At 44.5% G+C, this 15,045-nt stretch overlaps 1 protein-coding gene across 5 annotated transcripts in view; it reads left to right on the top strand.

Annotated features, from left to right (window-relative positions):
- Window positions 1-15,045, top strand: part of Arhgef7 (Rho guanine nucleotide exchange factor 7) — a 108,107-nt gene that overhangs the window by 37,585 nt on the left and 55,477 nt on the right. Inside the window, exon 1 of one of the 5 annotated variants that reach the window (XM_041673536.1) lies at window positions 13,207-13,249. The exons of the other annotated variants lie outside the window; for them this stretch is intronic. Within the exon in view, the coding sequence (XP_041529470.1) occupies window positions 13,244-13,249 (6 nt within the window). The 5' untranslated portion in view covers window positions 13,207-13,243. Of the gene's footprint in view, window positions 1-13,206; window positions 13,250-15,045 lie in introns of those variants that run through there. 5 annotated transcript variants of the gene reach the window in all.

The following is a 15,045-nucleotide window of genomic DNA, read 5'->3' as shown; positions in this document are numbered from 1 at the left end:
CAAACGAGATATATCTAAAATGTGCAACAATTGACAGAGACAACTGACTACCTGGGCAATCACCCAAAGTCTCGTTTCCAATGTTGAGTCAACCAATTTTGGCTAAGGCCTAACATAACTGACATACCATTATTAAAGGCAAGGAACTTTTCAAAACTATCTTACCCTGTCTTGGCAGGATATGACAGTCCTGTTTTATCCATTGATGCACGCTCTGTATCTCTGTCAGTGGTTGAGGTATGGGCATTTCTTTGCCCAAAGGCCAGTTCTGCCAAATAGAAAGGCTCCAGGTGGAGTGTCTTTGGTGCTCAACATTCTCTCGGGAATAGAGTGGTGTTGCCAGGAGCAATTGTGTCTCACTATCATGACACTCTGAGTTAGATTAAAGGCCATTTTCTACAGCTCTTTGAAGAGGTCGAAGATTATCTATCTATACAGAGTATAATCTCTATATATCTAGAGAACCTGATTCGTCTAATTATAAATGACAAACTTAGATGACTATTTATCTATATAATTCTCAATATCTATCTAACTTAAAGACTAAGACAATAAACAACTGTGTAACAAATGAGGATAATGACCTCCAAATATAAACACTGTACAAATATACATTGCAATATGGTAAATATATATCAATACACAAACATTATATAAGTATCTTAATCAGAGGTAGAAATGTACACTGCAATATGGTAAATATATACAATATATATTTATCAATACAATATATGTCAATACATAAAAAATGTTTTAAACAGAGATAGAAACATGCATGCATACAATAGTCAATATAATTTAACTTTGTATCAATATACAAGAATGGATACCAATATATTTGTCCAAAAGCAGTACTCACAATTATAAATCTATTATCCCATCATTCCCTCTTTTTTTTTTTCCAAAATGATCCCTGAGCTTATAAAATTCCTCCCTCAACCTCCCAACCCCTAAATGATGTCCCTAAACCCATGGGTAAACTTTACTGGGAGAGGGGACGTCGTCCTCTAGAATTACTTCCAGCTGTCATGGGGGCGACGTTCTTTCTGGGGGATCCTGTGAAAGTAAAATGATGGTTAAATTTCAAGATCAATGTCTTTTAAAATTGCAAATAGTCTCTGAGTATTTTGTGGAGGTCTGGCCAGAATGTTGTACCAGCTAACCAAGTTGGGATCGTCTTGTGCAGCTGGTATCCAAAACAGGTCTTGTAGTAGCGCTATCAGTATCATGACGTCATATCAACCAGGTAGAGTTGTTGTTGTGGGGCCCCATCTTCTTCCTGGAAACTTCAAATGTCACTTCAGGAAAAACTCACTGCTCATTGTGAAAAACTTAAACATTAATCATATAGACATATATAGACATACATATATATATTCAATGAAAGGCATGATAGATATATTCAATGAAAAGTATGATAGATATGAAGAAAAGCAAAGATGTTTTCTAAACTCATATTTCTTTCTGTCCCATATCATGGCTCTTGACATGAGACAGAAACTCCAGAAACTCTGGGTTTTTCTCTTACTAACAGGCTTGGAATTGGAGAGGGACTGAGCCAGAGTCCAACTTCAAAATCAGCTCTACATATTTATAAAGAAATGTTTAATATATATATATATATATATATATATATAAATTAATACTTACAAAATGTGTCCATCCATCAGTAATTAAATATTCAGGGTCCCTTAATTTCTTTGAAGGTGAGTATTTTCCTGTGGAGATAAGAAAATAACCCTGCCTCCAACCTATCTGTATTTCTTACTATCAGTATGCTCGCCATCCTTATGAAAGAATTGTTATTTATCTTTTTCAAATGGCTTCTCTTCTTCAAACCGAACCTTTATTAATTTTGACGGTATCCACAATTTTTCCTCACCTGTGGAGATAAGAGCAAAACCCCTTCCCCAATGTAGCACATCTCCTGGCTTCCATTGTGAGGTCAGCACATCCTTGAAATAAACTGGTTGATTTAGTTTAGTAGACTTTTCCATTATCCAATGTCTTTCTGCAGCTGTTGTTCCCTTCTCATTAGCGTTGAGAAAATTCAAGGTTAACAAAGCATTATGTAACCTATTTCTGGGGGTGTTTTCCACCCCTTTCTGTTTGTTCAACATATCCTTTATAGTTCGATTTCATCTTTCTATGACTGCTTGACCTGTAGGATTGTATGGTATACCTGTAACATGCTTGATATTGTAATAATCAAAAAACCGTTTCATTTTCCTAGAAACATAAGCAGGACCGTTATCCGTCTTTATTTGTGTAGGTATACCCATGATAGCCATAACTTCTAATAAATGAGTGATTACTGAATCAGCTTTTTCTGAACTTAAAGCAGTTGCCCACTGAAAGCCTGAATAAGTGTCAATGGTGTGATGAACATATTTTAATTTGCCAAATTCTGCAAAGTGGAACACATCCATCTGCCAGATTTCATTCCTTTGGGTGCCCTTTGGATTAGCCCCTGCAGGCAGTGGCGTTTGGTTATAGAAAGAGCAAGTAGGGCATTTCTTTACAATCTCCTTAGCTTGTTGCCATGTAATTGAAAACTCTTCAAACCTTTGCTATTAACATGATGTTTTTTATGAAGTTCAGAGGCTTGTAGCACACTACCAATCAATAATTGATCAATTTCTGCATTACCTTGTGCTAGAGGACCTGGCAGACCCGTATGGGATCGAATGTGTGTTATGTACATAGGGCAAAGCCTGTTCCTGATCAAATCTTGAACCTGGAGAAACAATGAGGTTAGTTCTGTATCATCAGGTATAAATTCAGCAGTTTCAATATGTAAAATAACTCTTTCTGCGTATTGTGAATCAGTGACTATATTTAATAGGTTCTTTAAAATCCCTTAGCACCATAAGAATGGCATATAATTCTGCCTTCTGGACAGAATTATAAGGACTTTGTTCCACCTTACCCAAGTCTTCTGATTTGTAACCTGCTTTCCCTGATTTATTGGCATCAGTATAGAATGTACGGGCTCCAGTTATTGGAGCATCACGGACGATTCGAGGAAGAATCCAAGAAGTTCTCTTTATGAAATTAAGCCTCTTGCTTTTTGGATAGTTGTTATTAATGTCTCCCAAAAAATTAGCACAAGCTCTTTGCCATGGTTCATTATCTTCCCATAATTTCTTTAGTTCATCAGCAGTGAAAGGCACTATAATTTCTGCTGGGTCTATGCCTGCTAGTTGACGAAGTCTCAGCTTGCCTTTTATAATTAACTCAGAGACTTTTTCCACATAAGTTTTCAGTTTCTTACTTGGTTTATGTGGTAAAAAGATCCATTCCAAAATAATATCATCTCTCTGCATTAAAATTCCTGTAGGAGAAATTTTTGATGGTAGTATGACGAGAATACAATCGAGCTCTGGATTCACCCTGTCCACATGTGCCTGTTGTAATTTTTCCTCAATCATTGTCAGTTCCTTTTCTGCTTCAGCTGTTAATTCTCTGGGACTGTTTAAATCTTTATCACCATCCAAGGTTTTGTTCAAATGAATTATTAGATCAGGTGTTATTCCAATAGCTGGTCATAGACTGGAAATGTCTCCTAACAGTCTTTGAAAGTCATTAAGAGTCCGCAGGCGATCTCTCCTAATTTGTGCTTTTTGTGTCTTAATCTTTTGCAAACCTATTTTATAACCTAAATAATTAACAGAATCTCCCTTCTGAATCTTTTCAGGAGCGATTTGCAATCCCCATTTAGGTAAAAGTATCTTTATTTCTTCAACAGTCTGTTCAAGGTATCCATGTTTGAATCGGATAACAAAATGTCGTCCATGTAATGGTATACTATAGATTTGGGAAATTTCTTGCGTATTATTTGCAATGGTTGGTTCACAAAATATTGGCACAAGGAGGGACTATTTAACATACCCTGGGGGAGGACGGTCCAGTGGTACCTCCTCGAAGGTTGAGAATTGTTATAAGTAGGCACTGTGAAGGCAAATTTTTCTCTATCTTCTTTTTGCAAAGGTATAGTGAAAAAACAATCCTTTAAATCAATAACTATGAGAGGCCATCCTTTTGGTAATAAAGAGGGCAAAGGAATTCCAGATTGCAGAGGGCCCATAGGTTGAATAACCTTGTTGATGGCCCTGAGATCTGTCACCATTCTCCATTTACCTGATTTTTTCTTAACCACAAATACAGGAGAATTCCAAGGGCTGGTAGATTCTTCTGTATGTCCAGCATCTAATTGTTCTTGTACTAGCTGTTCTAAAGCCTGTAACTTTTCCTCAGCTAAAGGCCATTGCTTTGTCCATATTGGTTTCTCAGTCAACCATTTTAGAGGCAAGGCTGTTGGTATCTCTGAAGGGACATCAATTGCTTGTTCTTGTACAGCCCGAATGGCCGGTTTTCTCCGTTTGTAATATCTTTTAATATTATCCTCAGAAATATAGGCTCTAGAAGTAGCAGGAATGTTAATTTCGGTATTCCATTGTTGTAATAGGTCACGACCCCATAAATTCATTGCGATATTGGCTACATATGGCTTTAATTTTCCTATTTGTCCCTCTGGTCCTATACATTCAACCCATCTCGTGCTCTGCCTTACTCGACATAGGGTTCCAATTCCCAGGAGCTGAACATTTACATTCTGAAGAGGCCAATACGGATGCCAAGATTCTGGGGTAATGATACTTACATCAGCACCTGTGTCCAGCAGGTCAGTAATAAAAATGCCATTTACACACACTCTCAGTTTAGGTCTTTGATCATTTATAGAAGTTTGCCAAAACACACGTAACTTATCTTCCTGATCATTATTGCTTGTAACAGTAGGCATGGGACTTCCTAATTGTCCTGACGAGGCACGTTCTCTGCAGAAACTGGAAATGACTGAACCATATTTGCCATGGGGGCCTGTGAGGCCCCCCCTCTCACGTTTCCCGGCTGTATCAGGTTGCCTTGTCTATCTCTTGTAGACCTGCATTCATTCGTCCAATGTCTGCCTTTTCCACATCTTCTACATAAACCTGAAGGCTGAGTCCTCCTATTCCTGTTATTTCTAGAAGATGCATTATTATTATTTCTGAAAGATGCATCATCATCATCATCATCATCATCATCATTATTATTATTATTTCTGAAAATCCGTTGTCTACAATTCCTTTTCATATGACCCATTTTGCCACAATTAAAACATTTGGTATTCTGGTGTCTCCTTTTACCATTGGAAATTGCTTCTTCTACCCATGCTTCAGTGCCATAATCAAATGTATCAACATTGAGTGTGTGCAAGACCCATTCTTCCAAGGGCGCTGATCTGAGCTTTAAAGGGCTCAAAATCCTTTTGCATTCCACATTTGCATTTTCATAAGCCAAAGACTCAATCATTATACGTCTTGCTTCTGGGTCAGATATCCCTATTTGTACAGCCTTAGTTAATCTTTGTAAAAAGTCACTAAAGGGTTCTCTCTGACCCTGTTTAACTCTGACAAATGATTCCATTCTCTGTCCTGGGTCTTGTACCCTGTCCCAAACCCTTCAGGCTGCTGTAGTACACATGGAGAGTGTGTTTTCATCCAAATTAGCTTGTTCCTGAGGGTCGGAAAAGAGCCCTTCACCTAGAATTTTATCTAGGGAAATGTCAATTCCCTTTGCTTTTTTCCTGCTGTTCTAAGAGTCTAGCCTCTTGCCTGAATAAGCATTTCCATTTCAATTGCGGTCCACTCTCAAGTACCGCAGAGCTCAGCTGGAGCCAGTCCGAGGGGGTTGCTCTGCTTGTCGTGGCCCAAGTTTTTAGCATCTCTTTAACAAAAGAGGCTTGCATCCCAAAAGTCATGACAGCCTGTTTTATTTCCTTGAGATCATTCATAAGGACAGGCTCCCATGTATCCTCCTTGATGACCCTAGGGTTTTTGGAACCAATCACCTTCTCTGTTGTTATTACTGGAAAGGCAGGTAGAGCTGTAGGTAGAGCTTTGTGGAAATTGTCCCGGGGAGATTTACCCACAGATGTAGTTAAAATTTGCCTTTCTACCCTTTGCTCTTCTTCATCAGAATTTAGAAATTCCTCAATCTTTTCAATTCTAATCACCATTTTGCAATGTCTGAATCTCCTGTCCAGAATTATGTTCCAAAGCCTTCATTGAGGATTCTAAAGTATGAAGTTTGTCCGTTAGAGAGAACATCTCATCTTTGGACATAATTTTTATGGCATAAACTGTGCCTTCTTGTATTGACAATCTTTCCGTCAATCTATCATAAGCTTTAGACAAAATCTGATTGTCACATTCAGCAGTTTTGATTCTCTCAGTTAATGTTTCATTTCCTACAGAAAGGGGACTGAATCTTATGGTCCAAATCAGCTGTTCCCTCTTCCATAGAAATAAATTTCTCCTTAATATCAGTCACTAATGTTTCAGTTCCTACAGAAACGGACTGAAGCTTACGATCCAAATCAGCTGTTCCCTCTTCCATAGTAATGAATTTCTCCTTAACATCAGCCTGGAGAACTTCAAACTGATTCTTGAGAAGATTGTTGTCATTCTCAATTGTTTTTAAGCGTTCAATCTCTGCCTTAATCCTGGATTTGTCTCGTAAAGACTTTATCATATTTCTATTATCAAACCATTTAGTGCCAATGAAAACTATGAATCGCAGAAGGATCCATAGATGTGGGGTGATAGACACCTCTTGTAAAATCTCCCACATGGTACAATTAAAAAACTGTTAAATTCTTGAACAGTAACGTGTTCAGACATTTTATTTATAAAAGAAAATTTTTTTACCTGCAATGATCGGTTCCTGCCAGTGGTGGTCTCTGTGTTTTTGGAGCCTGTCCTAGAACTAGCTCTTGTAGACCAGGCTGGCCTTGAACTCACAGAGATCCGCGTGCCTCTGCTTCCCAAGTGCTGGGATTAAAGGCGTGCGCCACCACCGCCTGGCCGGCCTTGAACTCACAGAGATCCGCCTGCCTCTGCCTCCCAAGTGCTGGTATCAAAGGTGTGCGCCACCACTGCCCGGCCAAGTCACTTTGTATTAGACCAAATCTGCCGCTGTGGAGGCTTTCGTTGCAAAACGGCAGGTACTTGAGTTTCTGCTAATTCAGGCAGTGGGGTACAGCTCCAAACTTAGCCAAGGCAGGCAGAGAGGGGTTAATTGCTCAGGCGAGCAGGCGGGGCAGAATGGGCCTGTGTGGCCGTGTGTGTCTCGGACTCAGCACTGGGGCCCGAGTCACGAACTAAAAAACAGCACCCAGGAGGGTGCTGTTTTAGTTAGCGGGCTACCCGCTTGAGTCGGGGGCAAAATAGCCCACGTTGGGCGCCAAAATGTAACAGTGTAAACGAATGCAGACAGATTGTAAAAATATATATACAGCTTTAATGGCGAAATAGACTTACAGAACCACCATTCCCGCGGAGACCAGGAAAGCAGAAGGGACGGCTGGGAGCACGCTCACCAAATTTATAGGCAGACATTAGCCTGAGGCGAACACACCCCCCAAAGGACGGGACTTATCCCTACATGGACTGGTGGCTGCTGTACTTGTGTCATTTAAAGCATTAATGCCAGTGCAAGTGAGGGGGATTCCAGTAGCCAGTTGGCCTCTACGCCTTCCGGGCCTTGTGCTGCTTTCTCTGGTGTGCCCTGGGCTTTCAGCTGTACTTAGGTCATCTTCTCCATCTCTGGTGTGTCCAGGGCTTTCAGCTGTACTTAGGTGTGTCTTCTCCATCTCTGGTGTGTCCTGGGCTTTCAGCTGTACTTAGGTCATCTTCTCCATCTCTGGTGTGTCCAGGGCTTTCAGCTGTACTTAGGTGTGTCTTCTCCATCTCTGGTGTGTCCAGGGCTTTCAGCTGTACTTAGGTCATCTTCTCCATCTCTGGTGTGTCCTGGGCTTTCAGCTGTACTTAGGTCATCTTCTCCATCTCTGGTGTGTCCAGGGCTTTCAGCTGTACTTAGGTGTGTCTTCTCCATCTCTGGTGTGTCCAGGGCTTTCAGCTGTACTTAGGTGTGTCTTCTCCATCTCTGGTGTGTCCAGGGCTTTCAGCTGTACTTAGGTCATCTTCTCCATCTCTGGTGTGTCCAGGGCTTTCAGCTGTACTTAGGTCATCTTCTCCATCTCTGGTGTGTCCAGGGCTTTCAGCTGTACTTAGGTCATCTTCTCCATCTCTGGTGTGTCCAGGGCTTTCAGCTGTACTTAGGTGTGTCTTCTCCATCTCTGGTGTGTCCAGGGCTTTCAGCTGTACTTAGGTGTGTCTTCTCCATCTCTGGTGTGTCCAGGGCTTTCAGCTGTACTTAGGTCATCTTCTCCATCTCTGGTGTGTCCAGGGCTTTCAGCTGTACTTAGGTCATCTTCTCCATCTCTGGTGTGTCCAGGGCTTTCAGCTGTACTTAGGTGTGTCTTCTCCATCTCTGGTGTGTCCAGGGCTTTCAGCTGTACTTAGGTGTGTCTTCTCCATCTCTGGTGTGTCCAGGGCTTTCAGCTGTACTTAGGTCATCTTCTCCATCTCTGGTGTGTCCAGGGCTTTCAGCTGTACTTAGGTCATCTTCTCCATCTCTGGTGTGTCCAGGGCTTTCAGCTGTACTTAGGTCATCTTCTCCATCTCTGGTGTGTCCAGGGCTTTCAGCTGTACTTAGGTCATCTTCTCCATCTCTGGTGTGTCCAGGGCTTTCAGCTGTACTTAGGTGTGTCTTCTCCATCTCTGGTGTGTCCAGGGCTTTCAGCTGTACTTAGGTCATCTTCTCCATCTCTGGTGTGTCCAGGGCTTTCAGCTGTACTTAGGTGTGTCTTCTCCATCTCTGGTGTGTCCAGGGCTTTCAGCTGTACTTAGGTCATCTTCTCCATCTCTGGTGTGTCCAGGGCTTTCAGCTGTACTTAGGTGTGTCTTCTCCATCTCTGGTGTGTCCAGGGCTTTCAGCTGTACTTAGGTGTGTCTTCTCCATCTCTGGTGTGTCCTGGGCTTTCAGCTGTACTTAGGTGTGTCTTCTCCATCTCTGGTGTGTCCAGGGCTTTCAGCTGTACTTAGGTGTGTCTTCTCCATCTCTGGTGTGTCCAGGGGTTTCAGCTGCACTTAGGTCATCTTCTCCATATTCTCTATTGTTTCTCATAGATGCACCTTGCTCATACTTCATTTTTCATGTGGTACTGGTGATTCAACCTATTGCCCTGGGTTTGACAGACAAGTACTCCACCACTGAGCCACATTCTTAGACCTCCGGTTCATCCTGTGACAGTAGCAAGCATGTATGAGCAGTTATGTGGGTGGGAGGGGCTTACTGTGGTAGTTTGCTGAGTAGCAGGCAGGGAGAGTCTGGAGCTCTCTGTAGGAGCAGTACCTTGGCAAGAGCCTCGTGCTTCTAGTCCTCCTGTGCAGCAGCATAGCTGAGCTCTGGGGGACTGCCCTTGGGGCCAGATTCCTGTCTCCTCTTCCTCTCATGCCAGTGTCTGTCCTGTGAGTCCAGGGACATCTCAAGTTGGTCTGCTGTTTGGATCAGTGTAGAGCGCCTGCTTCTCCTCAGAGAGGGGTCAGGGTGCTGTTCAGCCTCTGTCAAGGAAAAGGGTTGTGGGTATAGTTGCTTGTGTTGCTTGGTGTCACGTGGCTTCATGGGGCTGTTCCCAACTCTGGATTTTCAGGGCCCATCTGCTTCCCTACAGCAGTCTTGTAAAATCTGTCCCAACTGCTCCCGACCTCCGCCCCCACCTACTTCAGGCTTTTTCCTTCTCACTGCCGCCTGCTGTGGGAGGAAGGAGAGGGCTCTTTGCAGTGTCTGGAAACCCCAAGCCTGGGGTTTGTAATTGCTGTTAGTTTTGATGTTAGTGTGATGTTCTCATTGCCTTTTAGAGCTGCGATTGCTGTCACTTCCCTTAGGTTAGCCCAGTCAGGTGTCCTGTTGAGGTTCTAGGGACAGGCAGGCAGTGCTTGCCAGGTAGGTAAGGGGCTGGGAGCAGACTGTCTGGGATGCCTGTGTAGAACTGCACCTACTCTCCTGGCTGGCAGTGTGCTGTGAAGGACGTATTTCTGTCCTTGGAGGCTTCCTTTCCCTGTGTGGAAGGCACAGTTGGCACATGGTCTAAACTGGGAGGTCTGGGCTGTACCCACATCAGTGTGACACTTATCCTCAGTGTGTTTATTTCCACTCTTCCTGACTGGAGCTCTGTCCACTGTCCCAGCTCTGCTCTCTGAATGTTTCTCCTAGACTAGGGAAGAACGTGTACAGCTGTGTAAATGCCTGTCTTCTGCCTTCCTGTCACTGAGTTCTCGACTGCCTCCCGTTCTCTGTAGGCCTCTTGGAAGTTACCGACAGTCCTTGATTACCTTCTATGGATATGTGTTCTCTGCCATGGTGTTTGCATGTTGTTGATAGAATAGATTCCTAAACCCAATAAGATTTGAGTCTGATCTGAAAGAGAAGTAGCTTGTTAGGGGCATGTTAGGTGAAAGGACTGTTACTGCTGGAACCTGTTAGGAAACTCTGTTTTTACCCCTGGGAGCAGAAGTAGGTGGAATTGAGTTCAAAATCTGCAGAAGCCGAGAAGATGAGGAGCCAGGACTGGAGTTTACTGTCTCAACAGTATGGAGCATTTGCACTAAACTTAAATAGCACTACTTACTTAAGATTCATTGTCATTCTTGCTCTGAAATCACAGATTCCATTTGACAATATGATAAGACAAAAATATATTTTTAAACTTTGCAAGCAACACTCCAGAAATATCTGCCAAGAGTCCTGATTTTGTGCATGCTCATGTGTTTGTGAAATAGAGCTTCCTCATACACCCTTGGTAGTGGAGCTGATGCCAGGGTGCTGGGGAGTTGAAGCCTGGGGTCAGTCTCCTGCAGCAGTTGTGGACATGAGATGGGGAGGAGAGACACCTTTCCCAGGTGCTTTCTGTGTGTAGCCACCTAGGGATGTCATGTACGTATGAGTCACTCTGCTTTGCTTTTAGGTCAGTAGGGCCATATCAGTTACGGTGGCCGATGATGGTTGTGTGTGTGGCCAGGCTGCTCTGATTCAGAGCAGACAGTTGGACATGGTGTGGGAGCAGTTCGTGGAGCTCGGATATCAGCAAGTGAAGTGTCTGGATGGGCTCTGTTTGTGTTTAGTGCTGGTGCTGAGTCTAAATTCTAAATTCATGATGTCTAGTCATTGGCTCCTTGCATGGCTCACCTTCCCCTGGCGTGGCTTGTGTCTTGATGAAGGAGATGTACTCTCCTGCCTACATGACACACACAGCTTTCAAGAGGAGGCCTTGATTCCTGAGTCTGTAGACCCTGGCTTCCTTTTGTTGCACTGGGGAGCTTTATTCTTGCAGTGAGAACACAATCATCCAGATCTCCTTCCAGCAGCCTTGCAGCGGTGTGTTCTTGTTATCAGGATTTCTAGCCTATTGAGTCCTTTGGGCTGCCAAATGCCTGCAGCTCCAGCCAGCATCTTGATGGCTTTCCACCTGGAGCTGCACCGCATTCACGCAGCAGAGCTGCTTCTGGACATAGATGAGAGCACTGCAGATGTTCGCAGTTCAGGCTGCTGGGTTTAGAGGATAGAAATGTGTGGTTGCTCAGGTGCCCAGAGACGACAGCGTAGTGGCGTGGTACAGCGTAAAAGAGTCCTCCTGGGGTGTGTCCTCTTGTGCCTTGTTGTGTCACCTGCTGAGGGTCCAGTGGAACCCTATGGGAAGGAATGTGCTCCCTTACAACCGATGTGCATACATTTCAGCATCTTTTTTCTCTTGAGGTTTTTGTGAAGCCTTAACTGCCAACAGTTTATAATTACTGTGTTTTGGATTTGAGGTGGAATGGGGTCCTTGTTTGCTAGGGAGTGTGGAAGGAAGTGCTTGCTCAGAGTTACCTTTATTCTGAGTCTCCATGTTCTGAGAGGAGGAGCTGCTGGGTTATCAGGATGGCCTGTGCTTCTGCAAGTCTTGTGTTGGAGGAGGAAGATGAGGCTCTTTGCTGAGGGACTTTGTTTTTGCATCACTCTCCTGCCCTTTGCCTCACAGCAGAGGCTTCTCTGGCCAGGCCTGCTAGCTGCAGGTAGCTGTCATCAACAGCGGCTCCTCTTGGGCTTGGCCCTTCCCATTTGAAGAACTGGGTCAGAGGCTTGTTGACACTCCACATGGCTCCTGGAACTTAAGCTCCATGTGATGGGCTACAGCCAGGCAGTAGGGTGGCCAGTTTGATGTGCCCTGGATTGCAGGCTTCCCCAGAAAGTACAGTGAGGAAAGGCTATCTGCCATAAGCTTGGGTTAAAGAAACAAAGGAGGTCAGAAACTTGTCCTGATAGGAAAGTTATAAGTGGATCAGCCTCGCCAGCTGTGCTCTGTAGGCTTCTGTTGTCCTGCTGTTCTTTTGATTGAGACAGTGTTACAGTTTGGTCAGGTGACCAGGCACGTTCATGCCTTCACAGAGGATCACCGTTTCGGGGTGTCAGCTTGCCAGGCAGGTACTGTGGACAGTGCACATTCTTCCTGTTTCAGGCATTCATACGAGAACCAAGCCTGACATTGCATTGGCTATTATAAAGAACCCTAAAATAGGGAATATGCACATATTAGAGGTGTGGAAGAGGTTATGACGGGAAAGGGCATCGAGGCCAGAATGCTAAGTCTTTGGGGATCAGAATTAGCCCATCTGGGAATGTGGCCAGCAGGGTCACTGGCTTCTGTGCCTGGATAGAAGGAGCATCAGGGCGTGAGAGGGGCAGGCTCCCCTGAAGCACATGTATACTTCAGGTCTGTGTGGTGGTGGCCTCCTTCTACTTCTGTGTGCCGTGAAGGCCAGCCTTCCTGCCAGCCTATAGTGGTGTCTTCTTGGTGAAGGCCAGTGAGTCCAGCCTGTGCGGTCTGTTTTAGACTCCTCATGGCTCTGGGGAACTGACCTTCCAGGGAAGGCTCCAGGCCTCTTCTCTGGTTCCTTTAGTGCAAATGGCCTCTGAATGAATGCCTTTTGGTTTTGCTTTTTGCTGTCTAGATTGCTGTTTGGGGAAGTTGTATATTCTGCTCCTTGGAAAAACACTCCTGACTGAACGCTCTGGGCCTTACTTAGAATGGGCCTCCTGGTTTGTCTCATCTCCTCCTTGGGTTTCCTGGGGAGGAAGGAAGGCAGCAGTAGTTTCACTGAGTTCTGACGTCAGCCGAAGCCCTTTGGCAGGCAGCCGCAGCCAGTCAGATGCTCCGTGGTATCCGGGTAGGAAAACTATATAGTCTGGGAATAACAGGAAGCTTTCCCATATTTCACATCCTGTTGTGCTGGGGTTTGTGACTCGCTGCCTTGCCATAATGAAGGTTAGTGGACATTTGTCTGTGTGTCTTGTGGGATTAGACCTTAGAGCTGAAGGACAGACCACCATTGCGACATTTTATAATTAAGGGGACTTCACATTTTGCCTGAGGAAACTAAGGCTTGGGTAGAACAATACCTTTTATTCTTTAAAAAGATGCAACTTAACCTGTTGTGATCCTCAAAATCTCAGCAGGGAGGTGAGCCTAGAAGGAGCTCCTATTTGGGCTGACTTTCTGTAAGTTACAGGTGGTACAACCCGGGAATCAAATTGCACCCCATGAGAAAGTTCCGAGGGCCCTGCCGGAAGGGGTTGAGGAAGACTGGCTTTCTGAGACCAGTGGAGCTCCAGGCAGTCGTCTTTTGGCTTTTGGGGTTTTGTCCTTTGGTTTGGTTCTCATGAGCTTTTAGCGATGAACTGTTTAGACCCCCAGCCTCTTTCTTAAGGTACATCTGACTCTGGATGTGTGACCCACAAATCCACCGGCCCCAAGTCTGAGTGGTGGAGACGGGTAGTCATCCTCTTTAAACTTTATGCCCGAGGATTGAGTGCGCACATCGACACTGGTCCAAGTTTTTCGTGGAATAAATGTACTTGGGATTTCTGGGAGCTCAGCAAGGCTCAGGCAGGGCTTCAGGAAGTAAGAGGAGTGAGACTCAGCAGGAAGGAGGTGGGGTGTGGGAAGGCAGGAAGGGGTGGAGGAGGGAGTTCCTGACCCTGGCCGAGAGAGGCTGTAGAAGGAGGAGGAGGGCAGAGGTTCTAGTGGCCAGCCCACAGGTGCTTATCCCAGGGCCTAGGATCAAGACTGTTCTATTTTGCTTCAAGACTATATTAATTTGGTATGCATTTTGGTATTTAACTTTTGGCATTTAACTTTTCTTTTTATAATTTGCACCTATTATATTTGTCTCACTTTTTCTAGAATAACAGTACTGGATGATTTGGTTATCAAAATTATTTGTAAAAGAGGTTATTTAGTTTTCAAAAGTGACACACAGTCTTTAGAGAGTGTTTGGAAAGAGTTGTGCATGTTTTAGCGTAGCTGTAAGAGGCATATGTGTGCATACATTCCTCCGAACAAAAGTCAGATGGGTTTAACCAGGCACCTGCCCGTTCTCTCCTAGATTTAGCTGTGTGGACATCCACATACCACATAAATGCATACACACAGGTACACACACACATTTGGATTCCAGCTATTTTAACCCAGGCTAGCTCATGTGCCTTCTCTCCTGGCTCAGTCTTGTGGTGTGACTGACTCAGCATCAGAGTAGTTAAGTGGCCCTGGATCAGACTGGATTGCCTACAGTTCAGGTTCTTCAGAGCTCTCTGCCCAGAGGCCGCTACCCTGCCTGTCTCTCTCCTGGGAGCTGCTTTGTCTTCCATCTGTTTCCTGTCGTCTTCTCCTTGTACCTTGTGTGCTGTTGTCTTGGATGGGGTGCATTTAATTCACCTTCCTTATGTACTAGAAGAGATCTTTTTTGGCATGTCTTGTCCTGTAGACTGTACAATCTAAGGAGAGAGGACTACAACCCATCATGAGCCTTTACTGGTGGCCCCTGGCTCACACCTTGCTTTTGCCTGACCTGGGTGGAGAAAGGAGCAGAGCTGGTTTGGTCCTCCAAGGACTGGATGGCCTGTGTGGAAATGCCTCACAAGGACATTCCAATGAACTCCTTCCCCAGGGACCCGCTTGGAGATTGCTCTGCCTCTTGAGAGTTTCAGACTGAGGGTGTGGCCATGTGCAACCACTTGTCATCGGGAGAGTCCATTTATCCTGTGCCTTGACATGGTACTAAC

This window comes from Microtus oregoni, unplaced genomic scaffold (assembly GCF_018167655.1).
Source record: "Microtus oregoni isolate MIOR12 unplaced genomic scaffold, Mior012 000024F_ref0000369, whole genome shotgun sequence".
Classification (NCBI taxonomy): domain Eukaryota; kingdom Metazoa; phylum Chordata; class Mammalia; order Rodentia; family Cricetidae; genus Microtus; species Microtus oregoni.
Note: the sequence above shows the minus strand (reverse complement) of the source record. Positions and strands in the feature narration are given on the sequence as shown.